Source organism: Chrysemys picta, chromosome 14 (assembly GCF_011386835.1).
Source record: "Chrysemys picta bellii isolate R12L10 chromosome 14, ASM1138683v2, whole genome shotgun sequence".
Lineage (NCBI taxonomy): Eukaryota > Metazoa > Chordata > Testudines > Emydidae > Chrysemys > Chrysemys picta.
The window spans coordinates 3,252,511-3,276,041 of record NC_088804.1 but is presented as its reverse complement, the minus strand read 5'-3'; the positions used below and the strand labels follow the sequence as shown (position 1 = coordinate 3,276,041).

The 23,531-nt window shown below is 47.4% G+C and overlaps 1 protein-coding gene across 2 annotated transcripts in view; it reads right to left on the bottom strand.

Moving 5' to 3' along the window:
- The window catches only part of HYDIN (HYDIN axonemal central pair apparatus protein), a 446,593-nt gene that overhangs the window by 168,156 nt on the left and 254,906 nt on the right, over positions 1 to 23,531 (bottom strand). For both annotated transcript variants that reach the window (XM_065567801.1, XM_065567802.1), the window contains 4 exons: positions 19,262 to 19,517; positions 15,783 to 15,926; positions 13,830 to 13,973; positions 11,578 to 11,891 (listed from right to left, as the gene is read on the bottom strand). In XM_065567801.1, the coding sequence (XP_065423873.1) occupies positions 11,578 to 11,891; positions 13,830 to 13,973; positions 15,783 to 15,926; positions 19,262 to 19,517 (858 nt within the window). The remainder of the gene's footprint in view (positions 1 to 11,577; positions 11,892 to 13,829; positions 13,974 to 15,782; positions 15,927 to 19,261; positions 19,518 to 23,531) is intronic.

Here is a 23,531-nt window from a genome sequence, read left to right as displayed (position 1 = left end):
ACTGTGTGCACAACACTGCTTACTACTACAGGACTGCAGCCAGGAGACAATTGTCTGAGCCTTGCCTTTTTATGGGTACAAATGTTACCCTCTCCCATGGCGACACTCTCTTGCTTTAAAGAGCTGAAGTGTCTTCTCTCTTTGCATCCAGCTGCCTACCCCACCAAGACAAAAATCTGTAGACTAATCGCAATGTATCCCCTAAGCCCTGAAGTTCTCAGCTGGGATGTTTTAATAGGTTTTCCCAATGTTTATGAATCCTAATGACTGCGCCCTGTTTTCTCCCTTGGCAAGGACAATATACCTGCTTCAAACAGCAGCATGGAAATCAATGCTTCTGCGATACAGCTAGAGCAGCGGTGCCCAAACTTTTCCTGTCGCGCCCCCCATTACCAGTAATGGAATCTGTCTGCATTCTCCCACCCACCCCACCCCCCGCACAGTCGGCTCAGCAGAGGAGCTTAGGCTGACGGAGGAGCTGGAAGCAGAACTGGGGATGGGAGAGGAGCTAGGGGCTAGAGACGGAGCAGGGATGGGGATAGGTGGAGCGGAGCTGTGGCTGGGGGCAGAGCAGGGCTGGGTGGCTCTCCCTCCCCCCACTCTCCCTGGGGGCTGGCCCAGGCCCCACCATGCACCACCCCGAATGTTCCTCTGTGCCCCATAGGGAGGCACGCCTCATAGTTTGGAGACCACTGAACTAGAGGGAAAACAATAAAGGCAGCTCTTAAGGTGAGAGTTTAGTGTTTTCCAGGATGGATAAGTGACATAGCTAAATAAAAGATTATTTTTGATAGGGTCTTTCATACAATCTGGGAGCTTAGCTGGTGTATACTGCCATAGCAACATTAACTTTGATGTTGCTAAGCTGTTTTTCATCAGCTCAGCTTCTGGCCCTGTATCTCAAAATATTTTGTTCATTTAAATAATCCATGACATCACAGACCACCATTTTAAAGTCTAAACCTGATTTCTTTTAAACACCCTTTGCATGGGTAGGTTCCATGACACTGCTCCTAGGGGAATTCTGCGCCACTGCGTGTGCGCAGAATTGATGTCCCCTGCAGATTTCTTTGCTTCCCCGCAGAAAATGACTTTCTGATGGGGAAGCAAAGGGAATCTGCAAGAGCGGTCAAGTGTCGCTCCCCAGCAGTGTGGGTGCATCGTTTCAGGTGCCAGGAGCAGCTAGCAGAGAGGAAAATCACTGGAGGGGAGGGCTGGGGATGCCCCAGCCAGTGGATTCTACCCAGATGCTAGTCCCGGCTGGGCTGGGGAGGACAGGACTTCCTCTTCCCCTGCAAGGAATGGCCACGGCTAGGTCAGATCCACCCCCAGAAACCTCTCTGGCTGCAGGAAGCTCCACACCTCTCCACTTCCTGCCTCCATCGCTCCTCAGCTGTGGGAGGAGGGCTCACTGCACAGGAAGCTGCTCCCCCATCCGCCCAACCCCCGTGCATCTGGAAGCACCTCATATCCAGATTGCCCCACCAAACCTCACCCCTTGCACCCAGAACCTCCCCCACTGAGCCCCTTGCACCTTAAACCCACACCCCGACAAATGTCACCCTCTGCATCCAGAGTCCCCCTGCACCCTGACCCCCACCTCCCTGCCTCCGGACCTCACCCCTGCACCCAGACCACCACCCCACTTGCACATGGAGCACTCCGACAAGCCCCCCGCACCCAGACCCCACCCCACTGAGCCACAGCAAGCCAGCACCCAGACCTGCACCCCATGAAGCCGGCACCCACTCCCACCACTGAGCCCTCCACACCAAGACCCCCCAGCAATGAGCCCCAACCATCTTCACCTGGACTCCCTGCAGAGTCCCAGTACCTCTGCACCCAGTACCCCCCCACGAGCCCGTTCATCCAGATCCTCCACACCCAGGCACCTCCCAAGCTGCCTGGACCCAGACTGCTCCACACAGAACCCTATCACCCCACACTTGGATCGCCTCACACTAAGCCCCCTCCACACTGCTGGGCTGAGCCTGCCTGCCTACATCTAGTGTGCTTGGCATGGAGGGGCAGGGCCCTGGGGTGTTTCTGGGGCAGGTCTGGCCCATGCCCTGTGTCAGCGTTGGGTGCAGCCTCACCACCGAATCTGTGTCTGGAGGGGTGGGCTGCAGGGTGATCTCCCACCTCTGTGCCTGTGCTCCCATTGCCAGTCTGAAGCCTCCACATTTATTTATTGACAAATAAGATTTGCAGAATTTTAAAATATTGTGTGCAGAATTTTTAATTGTTTGGTGCAGAATGCCCTCAGGAGTAATGACAGACTGCACAAATGCTAGTATGTGGGAAATGGCACATGGTGGGAAAAATGAATTGCTAAATTGTGGCAATTAGGGGGATGGCATTTATAATTTCCAAAAGCACTTGTATAAGCTGAATGTATTGTATTGAGCTCTCTCTGCTCCGGTGCTATTGGTACGTAGTACCAGTCACTTTGGATGACTCACTCAAAGCAGCAGCCAACAAGGCCTAACTCCTCCCTTACTCTCTGTCACAAAGGTTATCTAGCAATTGTCTTGTAGCTTGTGTTCCCCTGTGCTGCTGATTCCTTCATTGGTCAGTCCCATCAGTATCTCTGCCTTATGCTGCATGCCTGTTGGACTAAATTTGGGTATTATTTCTGCTCTGAGCTGGGCCCACTTCCTGCTTCCTCATTAATATGTGTGGATGACAGAGCTCCAGCACATAACTGGTAGATCCCTTCTGAATGGGAACCACATGGCTGCATTTCATGGTGAATATTCTCTCTGACTGTGATAGTCTTTTCACCTGCCCTAAAAGCATCTGATAGGATCCTGAGGTACTTTACAAACAAACTGAGATGCACACTATACAGGGAGCACTTCACCCACCAAAGGCTACCACCTCTGGGGTGAAAAGCCACAGTGTTAACAGAAGTAAGTCACAAGAGCATCTGTGTCACTTTCGTGGGATGAGCCAAGAGAGAGAGCACTTGATGGCAACAGGAAGATTATTTTTCAGTGGGAGCACTTCACCCACCAAAGGCTACCACCTCTGGGGTGAAAAGCCACAGTGTTAACAGAAGTAAGTCACAAGAGCATCTGTGTCGCTTTCGTGGGATGAGCCAAGAGAGAGAGCACTTGATGGCAACAGGAAGATTATTTTTCAGTGGTCTAGTGTATAAGATTCCTGAGCCCATCTCAACAGAACTAAGCCCCATATCCTCAAAAGTATTTCAGGCACCCAGTTCACATAGAAATCAATGGGAATTAGGTACCTAAAATACCTTTGAGGATTGGTTCGAAGTCACAATTATCCATAGGGATCTGCAGCCATACCGGCTTGTGCTATGATGGTACTGTCTGAGCTCACAGGCTACCTGGGCTGTGCTGAGGCAGTCCTTAGATGGCAAACCATTGATGGTAGGTGCTGTAGGGTGCACCCTGCCCACTCAGGACTGCTTATTTCTTTTTAAAGTGTATTTACTTTTGATTAGACATAAATCAGAACCAAAATCTCAGGTTCAAACACTCCCAAACGGAGGATTATAGAAATCTGGATCCAAATTCCATGGCTTGGCCCCATCTCTAAGCCTTTAATAGCACTCAGATACTACAGTGATAGGTATCAGAGGGGTAACCGTGTTAGTCTGGATCTGTAAAAAGCAACACAAGGTGCCACAGGACCCTTAAGACTAACAGATGTATTGGAGCATAAGCTTTCGTGGGTGAATGCCCACTTCGTCGGATGCATGTCATGGGCATTCACCCATGAAAGCTTATGCTCCAATACATCTGTTAGTCTTAAAGGTGCCACAGGACTGTTGCTTTTTACAGCAATAGGTGTGATATAGAAACCAGAATAGAGTAGACCAGAATAAGATGAAAGAATATCAATAATGAAGGGAACAGCATTCTTGGACAGAATGATGCCGGAGGATCTGAGTAGCTCTCCAGCACCAAATACTCAGCGCGATTTATAGTACTGGGGCACATACTGCAGGAGATACCAAGAGGAAGTGGGGAGAGGGAAAGAAACCATTTGGAAAATAAGACAGGGCAGGTCTGGAGGATTGTGACACCCTCAGTGTCATTGCTTCACACAACAGGGGAAGGTCAATGAGCAAACAGAAGCAAAAACCATATCCTGCCCTAGAGATTTAATCGACAGCACATGTAGTTAGTGCGCAGACAGAAAAAAGAAGGGAAAGAGACAGCAATGATTCCTAAATCGATGCCAATGCCTGAGCTCAGCCCTGATAGATACCACAGCACACTGCTCCCAACAGCTGAAATCAACATTGTTTCATAAATAACCAATAGTGTTACCCCAGTCAGAATCATGCAGAGCACAACCTCTGAGTTTCAGTCTTATATAAACAGAGAATGAGCAACAGCCGTCTACTTAATACAGGGATAGCGGCATTTACATGTGGGAAATTTCAGTCTGCAGTGGAATTGTACTGAAGTTTCAAATATAAAATAACCATTACGAAATTCATTCAGAGAGCAAAGAAAAAAGTCTAATTCTCTCTGGCTCAACTGGTTCTCCCAGTAGTCACTGGCTCAAGAGAGGAGAAAAGTCACCATACATCTAAGTGGCATCAGAGTCGTCGCATTCTAAATATCTAAAAATAGGAGTGTAGTGAGGCGGTGTGGCTCCTCACCGCCCCGGAGTGGGAAGAGCCCATCCGGAGGCCGGAGTGGGCGGAGCTAGGGAGCTCAGAGCCCACCCCTCAGAGAGTCAGGCGGCGACCCGCAAGTATAAAGTCTCGCCCTCAGAACTCAGTAAAGCCCGAGCCACCGGAGAGGCCAGACGCCTCCAGCCTAGCTCGTGACTGAGAAAACTCCGTGGCCCAAGGCGGCCACCAGGACTGACCGGGCCTGCTCTGCGCCTGCTACCTGGAGAAGTTGCCGGGCCTGCCGCTTGCCTACTACCCAGAGGAACCCATGGTACTGGACCCCCCAGAGGACAACACCCTGACCCAGATATGACCCGAGGGGGAGGTAGGAAGTAGCCCAGGGCAGCCGACCCTAGTCTGGTTGCTGCACTGCCAGAGCCCGTGTCAGTGTGTTGCGACCAGGATCCCCACTGACAGCAGCGGGTCTTCTGCCACTGCTAGGGCCCCGGGCTGGGACGCAGTGGAGTGGGAGGGCCTGTGTCCCCCCTGCCACCCAACCCGTGGGTGGCCGTCTCCCCTTCTCCCAGGCCTGAGGAGACTTGGGCCTATTGCTATTGCTCAGCCCTGCCTGAGGGCCGGAGCCTTTGACTCTTTGCTGCCCCGCCCTGACCCAGGGCCTGGGCTCCCAACCGTTTGTACTTACTGCTCAGCCCTGCCTGAGGGCCTGAGCTCCTGACCCAGTGTTGCCCTGCCCTGACCCAGGGCCTGGGCTTACAGTATTAGTTCCTATTACAGCAAGGGCTGCCGAGGGAGACCCCCGCAGCCAGACTAATTCCCCAACATCAACTGTGTGTAGTGAGCTGGTGTGGCTCCCCGCCGCCCCGCAGAGGGTCAAACCCCGGCAAACCCTTGTACAAGGAGTAGGAGAGAACAGCAGCACAGTTACTGCCACCAGCTAACTGCAGACCACGGGGGATGTGGGTACCTTGCAATGTTCTGTACTGGAGACTCCCATTACAACTGCTGGTATAGGATGATGCCCTCAGTTGTCTGATTCTATCCTGTATGGGACTTGCAGCGCTTTTAATCCAAGCTGTGCGTTTTCTACAACCCCCAAATCCTTTGTACTAATTACATCACACTCCCCATTCAATGGTCTGCTTACTACTCAACCATGTGAAAGCATGACGTGAGCCACACATCTAGGTGGGAGAAATGCAGTGCCCATCAGTGCCAAGCTCTCAGCCCTGAATAAACAGGTAACACATTCAAAGTCGCCCTCAAATTACACCCCCCTGTGATGTTGCACTCCATAGGTTTTATGGAAATATGCTTATGAGTGTGAATATGATGTAACTGGAATATGCTTTATGCAAAAGGTCTCTTGTAAGCTATCATTACAAAGGTTATAACCTACTGAATATATTCCTCCTATTTGTATGCATGTATCATTCTTGTATCTGAAGCTAGAAATATGAAGTATAACTCTGAGATCCTACTGTAATTATGCAAAGTGTGAGCCATTAGTGGTGGTTTAGAATCTTGATGGCTCCCACTGACTAGGACAATTGGTTATAAATGGTTTATTTACCTGCAAACCTTCCAGGAAGAATGGAGAGTAGGAGTCTTACAGTGACATGTGATCATGTCACATGATACTGCAATCCATCTTCATCTTTGTACTTTTCCATTGATGAGGCAGGGGTGGGGACAAGCACAGACAAAATATTCCTGCCTTGTGCCAAAGCTATAAAAAGGTGTGGAGCAGGACCAAGGGGGCTGCCAGTCATGAGAAAACCCCTGCTTACCACCTGAGATGTCTGCTGGATCTAAGAAAGACTGTACCAGGGGAAAGGATTGGGCCCAGACTAGGAATGAGTCTAGTCTGTGAAAGAAGCTTATTGGAACATCTCTGAGGGTGAGATATTACCTGTAATCAGTTTCATAATGTATTAGGCTTAGACTTGCATGTTTTGTTTTATTTTGCTTTGTGACTTACTTTGTTCTGTCTGTTATTACTTGAAACCACTTAAATCCTACTTTTTATACATAATAAAATCACTTTTGTTTGTTAATAAACCCAGAGTAAGTGATTAATACCTGGGGGAGCAAACAGCTGTGCATAGCTCTCTATCAGTGTTATAAATTTATTTATTTACCCTGTATAAGCTTTATATAGAGTAAAACGGATTTACTTGGGGTTTGGATCCCATTGGGAACTGGGTGCTGGAGACAGGTAACCTGCTAAGCTGTTTTCAGTTAAGGCTGCAGCTTTGGGAGCGTGGACCTGACCTTGGGTCTGTGTTTGCAGCAGCCTAGTGTGTCTGGCTCAAAAAGACAGGGTTCTGGAAGTCCCAAGCTAGCAGGGAAAACAGGCTCAGAGGTAATTTCAGCACATCAGGTGACAGTCCCAAGGGGATCTCTGTGACTGAACCCGTCACACCTCCCACTGAATCATTCTGAAGATTTTGATCTCTTTTGCACAGTTGTGCTGAACCCGATGGAATTACCCCAGGTTTGCACAAGTGTAGCTGAGATCGGAATCTGGCCCTCAGTACCTAGAGAGTGAGCGGACCGCAAACTTCAGTTATAGTGCTGGACACTCAAACAGAAGGGGAGCAGTGATAAGTCTACATGGCACATGCACGCCATAAATCCCAGTTATTCCGAGAGCAGCAAAGCACTGGAGAGGAAGGAGGTGCGGAATACTGCAAACTGATCTGCGTTAAGAAGATGAACCCAAACAGAGGGAGGCTTGCAAAGACACTGAGAAACAGCAAATAACCCTCCCCTCTCCTCCCAATATTGAGCTCTCTGCGTTTAGGTCTTAAGATAAGCTCGGCAGTGACACAGATTTACTTGCTCCTGGCTCTGGTTCCTTTTTGAGCACTCATATTTTATTTATTTTTAATCTTCTTTGGGGAGCCTGGTATCAAAGCTGCAATAGACTTGCGCTCTGCCCATATGTTCTGTTTGATGACATCTTCTCAAGTTCCCTAATATCTGTCCACAAGTTCAGAGACACTCATAAGCCACTCACAAGTACAGAGACACTTGTTCTTTTCTCTTGACATTCATGATATTCAGACTGGCACATCAGAAGAAAAGGTCAATTGAAGCCCAGAGCCTGAGTTACATGAAGCTCCATCTATAGGAAATGAAAGACCATTTTTCTATCATACCAATCTGTCAAACTTGTCTCTCCTGTCAATGGAGGAACAACACCGCTAAAGAAGGTATTCTGTTGTCAGATTTATTCCAGGATTTCTACCTGCATTCATTTGCCCGTATCCCACTCATTACTAGTATTATTTATACAGCATTGCACATGTCCACGGGGTAGCTTACAGTCCAAATAAGACATAACAGAGCAAGTAATAACAAATAACAGCAGTGATGTGGGGAAAGGGTGAGAAGGATTTAATGCCCTTATCATTTATCTCAGGCTCTCCCGTATCAGAGTCCTTTCCCCATGAAGTCATTCTGTGGATTCCAATGTATATTACTGCTGCTTGTGTTAATATTTTTCTATTCATTGGCTGTCAGTCCATTACTGTTGCATTTTTGCCTTGTCTTGTTTTTCATTGCATATATTTTTTCTCTTTTTTCCTTAAGAAAATTAAAAAGGAACAAAGGATGCATGCCAGCATCAAGGCTGAAATGTGGATTGCAGGGCCTTGTAATGTGGCACACCAGGTTATGGGGGGAGAGCAAGGAGGATTACTGGAAGGTGTTCACACCACAGGAAGCCCCATCAGGGAGGGAAAAAAGATCCTATTTTGTAAAAAGGAATTGGCTGGGAAAATCCTAGCCGGAGAGGGAAGGCTGACATAGTTTGATCCTATAGATTTAACACAGCAAACTTTGAACTGAAGTAAGAACTGGATCAGGCCCTTAGGTACTTTCCATTAAGAATGACCTCTAGCCAAGGGGTTCATGTTCTCTACAGATGTCAGCTCAGCAAAGGGAAGATGTTCTATGTATGGCATTCAGACACTGGTAAGACCACACACAGAGATGCAGAACCATTCTGCTGACTCACCTGGCAGCTAGATCTGGTGGTTCCTTTTAGCTCTAAATCAGGTGGTTAAAAAAGTAGTATTTCTCAGACAAGAGGGAACTAGATACTGGGGCAGAGGAGTCATGCAGGAATAAACCTCAGGAACAGCAGTGCTCTGGAGAAAGTTGAGGCTTGTTATTTAAGTTAACAAAGAAGGGAAACCTTAGGAACCAGGTAAGTTTGGAGACTATCCAGAGTGTGTGCTCTGTTAGAAGAAGGGAGGGAGCACTACCTGCTTAGAGGGATCTAGCCAGTTATTTAAAAAGAAAGTCATGTACATCCTTTGAGTTTTGCTTCTTCAGTCTATAGAGGATTCCAAACAATGGGGGTGGGGGAGTTGTGGAGTTTGACATCCCCTTCTGAATACAAATCAGCCTTCTGTCCACAGTCCAGGGGAATTCATGAGAAACTTGACAAGAAATACGACACAAGATTTGAACCTGGACCCAGCCCCATCCTAACAAAGTTCAAGGTTCTAAGTATGGTTCTGGAGTTTTGTTTCAACCCAGTATTTTATTAGGGGTCTTCTGCAAAACCTGGATTCAGATCTGATCTAACACAATGGTCAGGGATGTTTGAATCTGGGATTTTGCTTCAGGTCCATCTATAACTACACAGGTCCAGAACAATAAATGCCAGGCTCAATAACTCAGAGAGGCAGCTGGCCGAGCAAAGACAGAGAAGGCGACTGAGCTTTGAAACCCTGGGTAATAGTGCAGGAATGATTTGGCATGTGCTGCTTATCTGCTGCTCTGTTCAGAGTGGTAATAGAGAAGCAAGAGGGAAGGAGAAGAAAAATAAAAGGCACAAATGAATTAAAAGAAGAAAAATCTGATTGCAGGATCCTGTCCATCCAAAGGAAATAAAAATAAAGACACAATCTTCTCTCCCAGCCAAAATGGACGTGTTAATCTCCATGAGACTCAAATACGCCAGTGGTTGGCAATGGGTGAATGGGTAGACAGATGGCTAAACTATACTGATTTCAATTCATGGAACCTGGTGTTTAAACTACCACAATGTCAGGCCGAGTTAGCACCATGTGATTTTTTAGACTGTACAATACCAATAGTGTTTAATGCAGAATAGAAATATCTGAGACGATGCTCTGAGACTGGCCACTTAATGAGGAATTTGAGGTGTTAGCTCAGAGATGCATTTGGGGCCCCAATTCTGCCATGGAGAGTCACGTAGTGTCTGCTGAGGGACGCATAGAGAGTACATTGCTGCTTAATTAACACGCAGAGCAGAATAGAGAATGAGCCACTCTTCTAAATTCCATCGCATTAACAAGCAAGAAAAGGAAAAAGCCAGAGCCCATTGGAGCATAGGGCCCCATCCTGCCAGGTGCCCAGATCCCTCAACTGCCTGTGGAGTGAATAGGAGCTGAATGCACCCCGCACCCAGCAGGAGGCGCTCTGCACATCACAGGCTCAGACTCAATGGAACAGGATTTAAAGGGACACGGGTCATTAAAACCTGGAAGCGGATTTGGGCCTTGTGTTTCCAAAAATGCAATGATATTTAAAACATAACAGCTACCTAGGCACTCAGCCAGCGAATGGTCACAGATTAAATTAATTCCATGCTGGCTTCACAGTAATGTGCTTACCTCACTTACCTTACTCTAAAATGTATAACCACTGTTCAATAACCAACATTAGAGTCTCTCTTTAGCTTGTAATTAAACATTAATCTAATTTGCCTGGAGATGACTGGAGCCACCAAGCATTGCTATAACAGCCCATGCCTTTTCCCCAGCCCACCGTATTCCACCTGCTTTCCCTGCCTCTTCTCACTCTTCTCTATCCTGGAATCCTTGCTAGCCTGATTCTGCAAGGGGCATAAACTTCAATGGCTGAGTTTTCTCCCCAAACTCTCCAAGTATCAATATCTGATCTCCTCTACTTCCCAAAAGGTCCCTCCTGTGGGCCAGACCCCAGTTTCCTAAGTGAAATTGTTTACTGGTGGTCTATGTTATTCAGAATGGCAGCACATCAATACCCAGCAGTTAAGTTTGTTAGGTTTCCTGGGGCATTCCGAAAAACACATTTACTACTGTAATTAGAATAACTGCCCAAACCCTACTTTTGTATTGTGCTGAGCTGGGGAGAGCTGCTGGGCATGTATTTACAGAAGTACTCTGATGGTTATACTGCAAGATTGGATCAACCCATTTTCCTTGGCTTGGGGACCCTCAAAACAAAGCTGAGCTGTTCTGATTCCCTAAGGACATTCAGGCAGACAACACTGATAGCTGACCAGAGAACATTTATGGCTGAGCTACAGAACTCACTATTCCTTTACAGGTTGTTTTGAACAACAGTTCAGTGCATGTGATAAGCACTTTAATAGGTTAGAAAAAAAGCCCTACTAGGGGCAGAATCCGACACTGGGCCAGGAGGCCTGATAAAGCCCTCCACACCACCTTACACCCCTACCAGGGCTGCACCAGGGTTGGCAGTGGAGCAGAGGGGCAGTAGTTTGGGCCACTGCACTGTCATGAACAGGCTGGTGGCACGGGCAGAACTATGGGATATTGGGCTTTGTGAATCCATTGGCCCCAACACCTCCCACAAATGATATGAAAGGGCTTCAGTTGCGACTGAGTCCATCGATTAGACAAGCAGCTGCAAACTCCTCTGCCAACTCCTATCGTGGCCTTGGTTTAGCAGGATGGATATTGCCTCCCCAGCACAACCTCCCAACACCTCATCTGGCTTTCATGCAGCTAGCCTTGCCCAGTCAGACTGGCAGGTTGTCAGAGCAGAGACAGCGGGAACTATTTCCAAATGGAGGAAGTTGAAAGCAAATCAGTCCAATTCCAAGCAAAGAGTCTTGGGTTTCACGAAGGAACAAAACACTAACACGAGAAAGAGGAAAGCTTCAAGGATAATAGATAAGGCAATGCCACATCTACCTTATCTGGTTCTCATAGTTGTCCATCAGGAAGGACCAGTGGTACTTGACGAGAAGCGGGCTGCAGTTGGTCATTTTGATGTAACGTACAACCTCGGTGTCGTTCAAGATGCAGCCGAAATCCAAATCCATAGTCTGGAAGTGGAGGTTTGGGAAGTGCACTTCACCCCGAAGGGTGACCTGGTCCTCATGAGGGTGTTCCAGATACCGGATAGTCAGGACCTCCTCTGCAACCCGGGTGTTCAAATCCTTTCTGTAGGAAGGGTCAAACCTGATGGAGAGATGCTGCTCCTCTCCGGTCTCTAGTGTCCTGGGCTGCATTGAGACAGACAGGGATTAATCACTGTTGGACTGAACTTTACCAGTCCAATGGTGTGAAATGCACAAACACACATTGACAATCCGTGAAAAAACCGCGGGCATCTCAGCCCATCCATCTCTGAGCCTCATTATAGCATGCCTAAGTGTCTGGCAGATCAGCCCACAATGAGTCGCGTTTCAGACCTTCTCAGATTCACACGCATTCCTCTGCATTGCATCAATCCAGCAGAAAGTTTTGCTGAATTTTGAACCCCTCAAAGTTTTGACAAACCAGTACATTGCTGGGTCCATGTTGAGACTAAAAAAAAGTAAACAGTAGAGAGAGAAAAAAAAGCCAATGGAAGAAATAAAGACAGCATATTGTGAACTGTCTGTGATTTGTATGTCACTATTGCTCCTATATAAAACTGTGTAAAATAAGAACTGCTCCTCTGTGTCTCATAAGCCCTGTTCTGTTAATAGTTATAGAGCATCTCCTGCAACTGAAGTTCTAGGGGATGGTGCTTTTTGAGCAGGAGGATCTGAGGGTTAGCTCTGTTGTCACTATTAAGTGGCTACTGTTTGCAGCAAATTCGTAACCACGAAGTCCTAGATACGAGGAGTCGTTCCCCTATCACTAATACACAGCACAGGATTCCCTGTGTTCCTGGTTTTGTAAGTGAATATCCATTTGGGTGGGGGGAGGAAACATGAGTCAAGAAAAAGGGTCAGGAACTCAAACTAATTCTGTCAACCCCAAAATTAGTCTGAGGTTTGCAAAACCTCAAGCTCCAATGGCTTTGCCCAACCCAAACCGAGGAGAAAATCTCCTGCCAGGAAACGATGTGGCAATTTCATGCAATACTGTGGCAAGTGTGATGAGTCAGCAGGCCTGATTCTGATCTCACCTGCACTGGTTTTACTTCCGTGTAACTCCATTGCTCATCATTTACACAGGCGTGTCAGAACACGAGGTGGCTGGCTGGAGCAGGGGCTGGCTAGCGTGAAACAGGCATGGACTAGGGCAGGAGCCGGAGCAAGGGCAGTCTACCAGAACTACTAGGCAAGGGGAGTGCTCCTGGCCAGGTAGTGATATTGAGCAAACTGGAGCAACTGCCTCCCTTGAACAGCCTATACACCAGCCTTGGGATCATAAGCGCCAACTTCCTCTCTACCTGGGGGTGCTCAACCCCCCCCACGACCAATGCCCCCACTCCACCCCTTCCCCCAAACACCCACCCCGCCTCTTCCCTGGCTCTGCCCCCAGCCCTGCTTCAAATCCACCCCTTCCCCCAAACTCCCACCCCGCCTCTTCCCACCCTCGCTCTGCCCCCAGCCCTGCCTCAACTCCACCCCTTCCCCCAAGTCCACACCCCACCCCACCTCTTTCTGCCCCCTCCCCGCCTCTTCTCGCCCCTGCCCTGCCTCTTCCCCGCCCCTTTCCGCCCTCTCCCCCAAGCATGCCCTTCCCCCTCCCTCCAAGTGTAACCCACACACTCCTGGGTGTGGTGCGCTGTCCCATCTAGTGGCACCAAGACCACTGAGACAGAGATAAATGCGTCTGCTCTACAGCCTTAACTAACAGCCACATGGCTTTTAGCTCATGCAGCAGAGGCTCATGCCCTAAGCTCCAGCTGCTCCAGGTTCGATCCTGCCTGCCGATGACCAGGGTCGGTTGATGTTACACAAGCACCAAAAGAAGGCATTACTCCGCTGCTCCTCAACCCTCCTAGCCTTCAGAACAGCTACCTTAGACCAAGTGTATTTCAAAAACCCAGAAATGTGTGTGTCAGATGATCCAATAGTTTGCTTTGCTTTCAGATTTAACTCAGACCAACACGCTGATGATCATATAGAATTAATCTCAGTGCTACCCTTGGAAGCCTCTCTGTTCTTTGCTCCTCAGACACAAACACACCAAGGAGCCTTACATGAAACCTACAGTCTGCTTACCTGAGCCTCTGCAGGCAGTGTTTGCTGGTCTGTATCACAGAGGAAGAAGGGGGCTTGTAGGGACAGGAGAACGCTGAGTGGCAGGGAGGAGACGTTCTTTAAGATCAGAGGTTCATACTGCGAAGTCAGGACATCACTGGGGCGCTGTGTAGATGCAAAGCTATGTGAGAAAGGAAGAGAAACCCCGAGACAAGCACATGCCCACTAGGACTACTGTGCTGCAGGCAGGCAGCTGGGCCTGGAAGGGAGATTTCAATCCTCCGCCACAGCACAGCAGCTCATTTCTACAGCTTTTGTGGCATGAGCAAAGTCTAACATGCCTCATCAAATGTGTGTGTGGACATGACAATGCTGGCTTTGTAGGGTGACGCTAAAGCATTTTCTGAACGAAGCAGGGTATAGCTGTGTGTTTCTACAATGTCACAAGAAAAAATAAGGATAAGGAAATAAGGCATACAATTTTAAGTGAGAGTAATTAGCCATTGGAACAATTTACCAAGGGTCATGGTGATTTGATTTTAAAATCAAGATTGGATGTTTTTCTACAAGATCTGCGCTAGGAATTATTTTGGGAACGTTCTCTGGCCTGTGGTATTTAGGAGGTCAGACTAGATGATCACAGTGGTCCCTTTCTGGCCTTGGTATCTACTATTCTTTTTCTCATTTCTTCCTGGGTTCCCTTTCCCCAATTTTCAAAATGTTCCAATTTGAAATTTCATCAAAATTCAAAAACCATTATGACCAGCTGTATAACTCGTCAAAAATTGGGGAAACTTTTCAATGACCATTTTGTCAATTTCTCCCCTTCCCTCTCCCCTCCTTTTCTTTTTCCTTTTCTAATTTCAAAATTCTCACACACCCAAAATTGGCAAAGTTTGAAAAATTTCAACCAGCTCTATCACTATTAATACTTTCTAGCCCTTTTCTCCCTCAAATGCATTTACTTTACAAACCATAACATGTGAGGCTGGGAAGTATTACTATCCCCATTTTACAGATGGGGAAGTAGAGGCACAAAGAAGTGAAATGACTTGACCAAGATCATACAGGAAAGTTCAGTGGCAGAGTGGGGAACAGAACACAGGTCCCCTGACTCCAAGTCCTATACTTTAACTAATAGACAGTGAATCTTTCTCAGTCTAACTGGCACAAAGGGCTTTTATTCACAGAGTAAATCCTGCCAACCTTACTGATCTGAGGCATCCCATTAAAGTCAATGGGGTTACTTGCATGAGAAAGACAAGCAAGAAAGTCTTTGAATCTTTCCTAAATCAGATGCACAGAGAGCTCACATAGTGGGGTGGGGCAATGGTTTTACTGGCATTCATGTGTGATGATCTGGAACCCCGCTCGTGGCCTCAGCATTGCTATGGCACCATCCCACACGGAAGCGGATCAGTTCTTTATTTCTCAACACACTATCATGCGACTTGCCCAGGGGCCTTGGGAAGGTCACTTAACTGCTCTTGCGGTTTATCTACACTCCAGCGGGGAGGTGTAATTTCCAGCTCAAGCAGACACCCCCACCCTAGCTAGTGTGGTAAAAATAGAAGTGCAGCCACCTTGGCTGGCTGCCCTAAGTATGATCCTGGCCAAGATGAAAAGTAGGTACTCGGGGCAGCTAATCCCTCCCACTGCTTGCACCTTATCTACCCACAGGCATAGCGGGACGGTGAGGAATTAATTAATGCTTCTAAAGGAGATTGACCATGTAAAACACTATTAAAGGCGAAATCCTAACCCCACTGAAGTCAATTGCAAAACTCCCATTGACTTCAATGGGGCCAGGATTTCACACAGTCTTTGCACATGTTTGTGTACACACACACACACACACACACACACACACACACACACACACACACACACACACACACACACACACACACATCCTTTCAAACAGCCATTTGGCTGACTATCTATTAAATGCCAGCAGTCAGCCTAATGCTTTACCTTCTCCACTCGGAAAGTGATCTCTTTGGAGGAGAGGTGCAGAATGGGTGCGATGAATTCACATGTGACGTCCACTTGCATTATCCGTTCCTTCCCAGACTGCTTCCCTATAATGGCATGGCAAATCAATCGTTCCTTCACCACCTGTGCAGGAAACAGTCACAGCTCATTGTCAGTGCGACACTAGCAGCAGTACTGAGATACGTCTTGGCTGCTGGTACAAAGCCAATGGGTTCCATGTGCACGAACAGCAGCCTGTTACCTATTCTTGGCACTCACTGGGCACCATAGCCTATAGGAATAAAGCTATATACATCTGTCTGTAACATTTCCTGTGTTTCTCTATACTGCACTCTGTTTTTTCAATACTAACATTTCCATAATACCATGTGTTCTGCAACTCCTGATGAAGACACTTGAGAGTTAGGTGCTACCTATGACCATAATAACTAAAGCATCAAATTAATATTTTTATGATCTATCCCTTTGCCAAGCACAACACTTTTATAAAACTGGAGGGAATCATTTTTTAAAAAATAGGTGTTATATTAAGGAAAATAGATAAAAAAGGAATCCTGATGACAGCAAACCTGCCCTCAAAACCATCACAGAAATTATAGGCAGAAAGGACCCTATAATCCAGTCAGCTCTTTTCCTTGTCAAAGCAAGATTCCTTCCTCCTCTATGTTTGTGTTTGTCTGATCCAGTTTGAAAAGTTCTCTGCGTTGGGGCTTGCAACACATTCCTTGGGAGTCAACTGGCCAACACAACAACTCTCACGTCAGGAGATTTTTCTGAGTCACCTTACACAAAAACATAAGAACGGTCATACTGGGTCAGACCAAAGGTCCATCTAGCTTCGTGTCCTGTCTTCCAAAAGTGGCCAATGCCAGGTACCCCAGAGGGAATGAACAGAACAAGTAATCATCAAGTGATTCATCCCCTGTCGCCCATTCCCAGCTTCTGGCAAACAGAGGCTAGGGACACCATTCCTGCCCATCCTGGTTGATAGCCATTCATCCATGAACTAATCTAGTTCTTGTTTGAACCCTGTTATAGTCTGGCCTTCACAACATCCTCTGGCAAAGAGTTCCAGAGACTGTGTGTTGTGTGAAAAAATACTCTTTTGTTGGTTTTAAACCTGCTGCATATTAATTTCATTTGGTGAACCATAGTTCTTGTGTTATGAGAAGGAGTAAATAACATTTCCTTATTTACTTTCTCCAAACCTGTCATAACTGTATAGCCCTCTATCATATCCCCCCTTAACCCTCTCTTTTCTAAGCTGAAAATTCCCAGTCTTATTAATCTCTCCTCATACGGAAGCCGTTCCAGACCCCTAATAATTTTTGTTGCCCTTTTCTGAATCTTTTCCAATTCCAATATATCTTTGAGATGGGGCGACCACATCTGCATGCAGTATTCAAGATGTGGGTGTACCATGGATTTATATAGAGGCAACACGATATTTTCTGTCTTATTATCTATCCCTTTCTTAATGATTCCCAACATTCTGTTCACTTTTTTGAATGGATGTTTTCACAGACTTATCCACAATGACTCCAAGATCTTTCTTGAATGGAGAAAGCTAATTTAGACCCCAGCATTTTATATGTATAGTTGGGATGATGTTTTCCAATGTGCGTTACTTTGCATTTATCAACATTGAATTTCATCTGCCATTTTGTTTCCCAGTCACGCAGCTTTGAGAGATCCTTTTGTAACTCTTCACAGTCTGCCTGGGACTTATCTTGAGTAGTTTTGTATCATCTGCAAATCTTCTTCAATTTCATCCCATTACTCCTAAGCTATCCCCTGTGGTGCTATAACAACACTTTTCCTCCTTCCCTGGAGTTTGGCGCCCTCCCGGTACTTGCTAAAGTTGTCACATATCCAAGCTATGTACCCAGAGCTCTTCTCAGTCTTGAGCTGAGGCCTGCAGAGCTGCCGGGCAGTGAACACCTACATGCTGCCACCGAGCAGCATCTATAACCAGCTCATGCTCCACTACCCAGGCCTGCTGCAGGCACAGACCACGGAAAGTCCTGCCTCAAGGGGTCTGAGAGGCAGCAGCCTCATGACTCCTGATTGGCTCCCCACCCTAGGTAAACCCAAGGGATGGTCCACGAAGTGTCTAGGCAACAGTGTGGATCTCCTGTAGCTGCCATGATCATTCCTGTTCTTGAATTCCTGTCTTTGACCTTGGCTTGATTTGGATCTCGCCTCCTGACCTGGACTCTGACCCCAGCCTGGAATTTGACCATGAACTCCTCTGCTACTCCCAGCCCCAGGTTTCACCTGGCTCTGACCCTTGGTCCCGACTGCCCTTGTCAGGATCCTGACAGCAAGTCAGTCCCTCTAGCCTCCTGATCGTTTGATTCTCTTCTTTAGGCCCAATCCAATGTGTCAACATCTATCAGGTAATGAGGTGCCCATAACTAAATAGGATACCCCAGTAGCAGTCCTAACAGAACCGTACAGCAACCAGAATCTCTGCTGCCTGGAAAAAGCCATGCAGAAGTGCGAAAACTGGGTTTTCTTCTGCCACCAGTTGGGACGGACAGCTTCACTCCCACTTCTGAGTCCTCCCCAAGCCTCAAACCAATGGTGCAAGGCTCCTTTCACTCAAGGAAGGAAAGGGGAGTGTGGGGTCAGTGGAAAGGGATGATTAGGTCCCTGTGCTGTAATGTGCATACACACAGCCCTGAACTTTGTTGTCCATTATCACATCTAAGTCTCTTTCAGCATTCCCGGTTTCCCCCCCATTAGCCGGTTGGAGCCTGGGTTTAGTGCCTTTCACAGCATGCTGCAGTGCTATACTTGATGTCCCATGCTGTCCCTGGGACAGAAGGGCAGGGCATACTGGGATGGAAAATATTGATGAGAAACGAGCTGTCAAATATAATGATCTGTGGGAACAGCCTCTTAGAGTGGAAGATATCACTCTGCGTTCTTTAAAAACAATGCATTAGGTCCAACGTTTCCCGACAGGACACAGCATGTTAAATGGACATTTTTAAAATTTCTTTATAAATATAAGTAATGCCTGTGTTCAAGGTGACTCGCCCCGTTACATAGCTGTGTTTTGGATTATTCCCCTCTCCCATTAGATTACCTTGCATTTTTCTAATTACTTTCTGGCTGTGATCCTAATCTCTCCAGACACTTCAATATTATTTCTTCAGACTTCCCTTCTGCCTCAGCACATGACTCCCTGTAACTTGTTGCTTGCCCCAGAAGTCAGCTGGTATTTTGGCATTTGAATGTTGGGTTTATGGTAGCTATAGTAACAAGAAAAGCCTTAGCGACTAATAGTGCCCAAGCAAGAAAAGCAACTGGTGCTACCATGGTAACTTGTGGCATTACAGCAATTCTTGAAAGAAATTGATCATTTTCTAAGATAAATGTCAAGGGACCAGCCTAAGAAATACCAGTGGCAACAATCTAATTGAAACGCTGCAGCTCTTGCAGTCCTTTACCTTAGGGGTGTCAGAGGAGCCTTCCAGCATCACATCCATGGTCTTGCCTGGGATCAGCTCCATCCTTAATGGTCGAAGCTTAAACACCGGAGAGGGGGTCTCTGGTCTCTGGGGGGAGTTCTTGCCCTTGGCATTACCGATAGCAGGGAAATGGTTACGCTGGCGAAATGGAGGGAAACCTTCTGTCATCCAGTAGAGCTGATGGGTTCGTCGTCCACGATTGGTTATCTTGAAGTGATAGCAGCAGGGATCCAGACTAGAAGAACAGCAGAATAGAGGCAGATGGAAAAGGTTACTGATGGTGGGGTGTCTCTATTGAGAGAGCAAAAGGTCATTTATTTAACTGGGAAGATACTAGAGAAATGTATAAAACATTCAATTTGCCAATACCGGGGGGAGGGAGGAGGGATGAAGGGGTGATCACTAGCAGCCAGCACAGATTTACCAAGAACAAATCATGCCAAACCAGCATGATACCATCATACCTTCTTTGACAGGGTAACTGGTTTGGTGGATAGGAGGAATGCGGTGGACATAATATACCTGGACTTCAGCAAGGTTTTTGACACAGTCCCACGTGACATTCTGATAAGTCAGCTGGAGAAATGCGGGTTTGGCGCATTAAGTGGATACAGAATTGATTAAACAACCACAAACAAAGAGAAACTATTAATGGAATGATGTCAGTTTGGAGGGAGGTCTCAAGTGGGGTTCCACAGGGATCTGTTCTGGGTCCGGTGTTGTTTAACATCTGTGTCAATGACCAGGATGTAAGAATAAAGCGCATACTGATCAAATGTGCAGATGACACAAAGCTTGGGAAGGAGTGGGGGGGGGGGGGGAGACTGCCAACATTTTGGAGGATAAAGCTACAATTCAGAGGGATCTTAATAAATTGGAGAACTGGGCTAAAGACAAAAACATGAAATTCAACAAAGACAAATGTAAGATGCTACACTAGGGAAGAAAAACCAAATGCACGAATACAGAATGGGGGATAACTGGCTTGGCAGCAGCGCTGCTGAGAAAGATCTGGGAGTTGTGGTGGATCACAACCTCAACATGAGTCACCAATGTGATGTTGTGGCAAAAAAAGAAATGCAATTTTGGTTGCATTAATAGAGGCATAGCATGGAAGTGATAGTACCGCTCTACTCAGCACTGGTCAGGCCTCAGCTGGAGTAGTGTGTCCAGTTTTGGTCACCAATGCATAGAAAGGATCCAGAGGTGAGCGACAAAGATGCTCAAAGGGCTGGAATGCAAGTCATGTGAGCAAAGGCTGAAGGAACAGGGTAGGTTTAGTTTGGAAAAGAGGAGATTAAGAAGGGACATGACAGCAGTCTTCAAATATTGAAAGGCTGCCATAAAAAGATGGAGAAACATTGTTCTCTCTTGCCCCAGAGAGCAGGACAAGAGTCAGTGGGTTCAAACTACAGCACAGCAGATTTAGATTAACTCTCAGGAAAAGCTCCTATCTGTAAAAACAGTAGGCCAATGGAACAGACGCCTAGGGAGGTTGTGGAAGCTTCTTCACTGGAGGTTTTCAAAGGTTAGTTTAGACCCAACAAATCTTGCATCTTGCCAAGGGGTTAGACTAGATGACCCTTGTTGTCCCTTCTAACCCTATGATTCTATGATTGCTGGAACGCAGCTATTCAACTGCACCCACAGCATTAACACTAACTCTTAACAGAATGCCATGTTGGGACATCCCAAGAGACTTGTGTGGCTTGAAGCGATGGCTAACACAATATACTTTTTAAAGAGCCACTCTGTGCCAAATGGCCCTCAGTTTACGGAGCGCCTCCTAACAAGCTGCAATAAAGAGTCAGGGCCGGCTCCAGGCACCAGCGCAGGAAAGGGCGGCACGTCCGCGTCTTCGGTGTCAACTCAGCAGTGGGTCCCTCGGTCCCTCTCGGAGGGAAGGACCGGCTGCCGAATTGCCGCCGAAGAATGAAGCGGAGCAGTAGAGCTGCCGCCGAAGTGCCGCCGATCGCAGCTTTAGCTTTTTTGTTCCCCTTCGCCGCTTGGGGCGGCAAGAAAGCTGGAGCTGGCCCTGTAAAGAATGAAACAGAAAGGACCAAATCTCAGCATTTGCAGTAATTATGCTTCTCCTTACCTTTATCTCTTTAATATCCTCTACGTATCTGTGCAAAGCTAGTCCCCAGAGTCCCACAAAGTGAGCTGGTTTAAACTGGCCCTGGCAGGAGAGGCAAGCAAGTACCCAGCCCTGTTGTCTGTTACAACTTCCCTTCAGTGTAGCCGCTGAGCACAGGTGGTGGCTCAGGCTAGGCACAGGAGTACAATCCTGCCTGCCCCCTGATATGAGCAGCTAGCTCGAGCCACTGTGGCCAGACTGCTGTTTTCAGCACGCTAGATCAATCCGATTGTAGACACCTCCCAGCTGCAGTGTAGCTACATAAATATCCATCTACATTTTACAAAATAAACCTTGGAGGACTGGAGGGGAGATATTGACCCTTTCCCAACATGACCCTGAAAGGACCGAATCCTGTCTGTGATTCCTCTCATTAAGATCTCTGCACTGCCAAGCCAATGGAGCTTGACGTTTAAACCCCCAGGCCTCCCTGTGGGAACTGGCTGAGATAACTGGATTCATGCATGACCTCCAGGGATTTCAGACTAAAGGAAAGAAAGGGCACTGGGTGGTCTGCATCCTGCAACTTCATTTCCTAGAGAAGCTAAAGCTTTTTTTGCTGCTAAAGAGATCCTCTTTCATTGCAATGAGAAAACACAGTGTGCATCTGTATTTGAACATCTGGGTAGACTGTCACCCTTTTCTTCAACTGCTACAGATTAATGGCCTGCTCCAGATAGGAGCGGAGTGCCTTTAACTTCTACCCCACCAGGAGGTGCTCACCACCTAGCAGGATTGGGCTCTAAGGCTCTGTTCTCATTGAAGAGATTCTGAGAAGACGGTGGTAAGCGTGCTACAAGAACTAGACAGAGTCAATAGTTTCCCCATTAGCTACAGTGAGCACAGGGCCGGGCCCTGTCTGCTGTTAGACTGGAGTGACATCAGGGGCTAAATAACAAGAGCTAACATGAAATGAATAGTCAATGAGACATTGATTCCATTATGCACAGAAACATCAAGACTAAGGTAGTAATTATTTCACTGGATACTAATATAAGCATGACTGGCAGAGGAATTGTTCATGGCACAGTTACTGTCTTGTTTTGGAGGTAAAGAATATGCAGCCAATGAAAAGTGAGTATAACATACCTGGCTAAATACAAAAACAGAATTTACACCATATTCCAAGTTAGTCCGTGAAAGAAAGTGTTAGAAATGCATTTGAAGCATACAATGGCTGTGTGAAATATGCCATCTCGTGCAATGCGCAATGACAGATCTGAACTTTAAATCAAGTTCTGTACAGATGCCTTATTTCTGGTTCAGTAAAAGCCAAATTCATCTTAGTATCTATGCCCCACTTCACTTTATTTAGTTGCAGTTTTGCAGCTAGTTGGAATGGTGGCTTAACCGCAGGAAGATGCTGCCGGATAGGAGGAGAAAGACTGTCAGAAGAACATGAATCGAGTAATGCTGCCAACATCTTATCACTATGCATCCAATCTGGCCATCGGGACATGTCTGATCAACCATCAGGAATAGCCATGGAAACAGTGGTGGACAAACCCAAGCCTTTATGGAGCTTTTAGTTAAGGCCGCAAGTTTGTCACGGAAGTCACGGATTCCATGACTTTGCGTGACCTCCATGATTTCTGCAGCGACCGCTACACCTGGCCCTGCAGCAGCGCAGGCAGCCTCTGGGCCAGTTGCACCAGCCGCTGCTGGGGAAGTCTCGGGCCACCGTGCCCCCCCCTTCCCCCAGAAGCAGCAGGAGTTTGGGTGTGGGAGGGGGCAGGGGGTTGGGGCAATGGACAGGGTGAGGCAGGCTCTGGGCAGCGCTTACCTCAGGATGCTCCCCAGAAGCAGCAATATACCCCTTGCTCAGCTCCTAGGCAGAGGCGTGGCCAGGTAGCTCTGCGTGCTGCCTCTGCTTGCAGGCACCACCCCCACAGCTCCCATTGGCAGTGGTTCCCGGCTAATGGGAGCTGCAGAGCCGGCGGTCTGGGCAGAGGCAGCACACAGAGCTGCCTGGCCATGTCTCTGCCTAAGAGCTGAGCGAGGGGGATGTCACTGCTTTTGGGGAGGCACGGAGCCAGGTAGGGAGCCTGCCAGTCCCGCCAGCACCAGTGGGGGTCCTGGGCTGCACTAGGGTTGCCAGGCATCTGGTTTTCA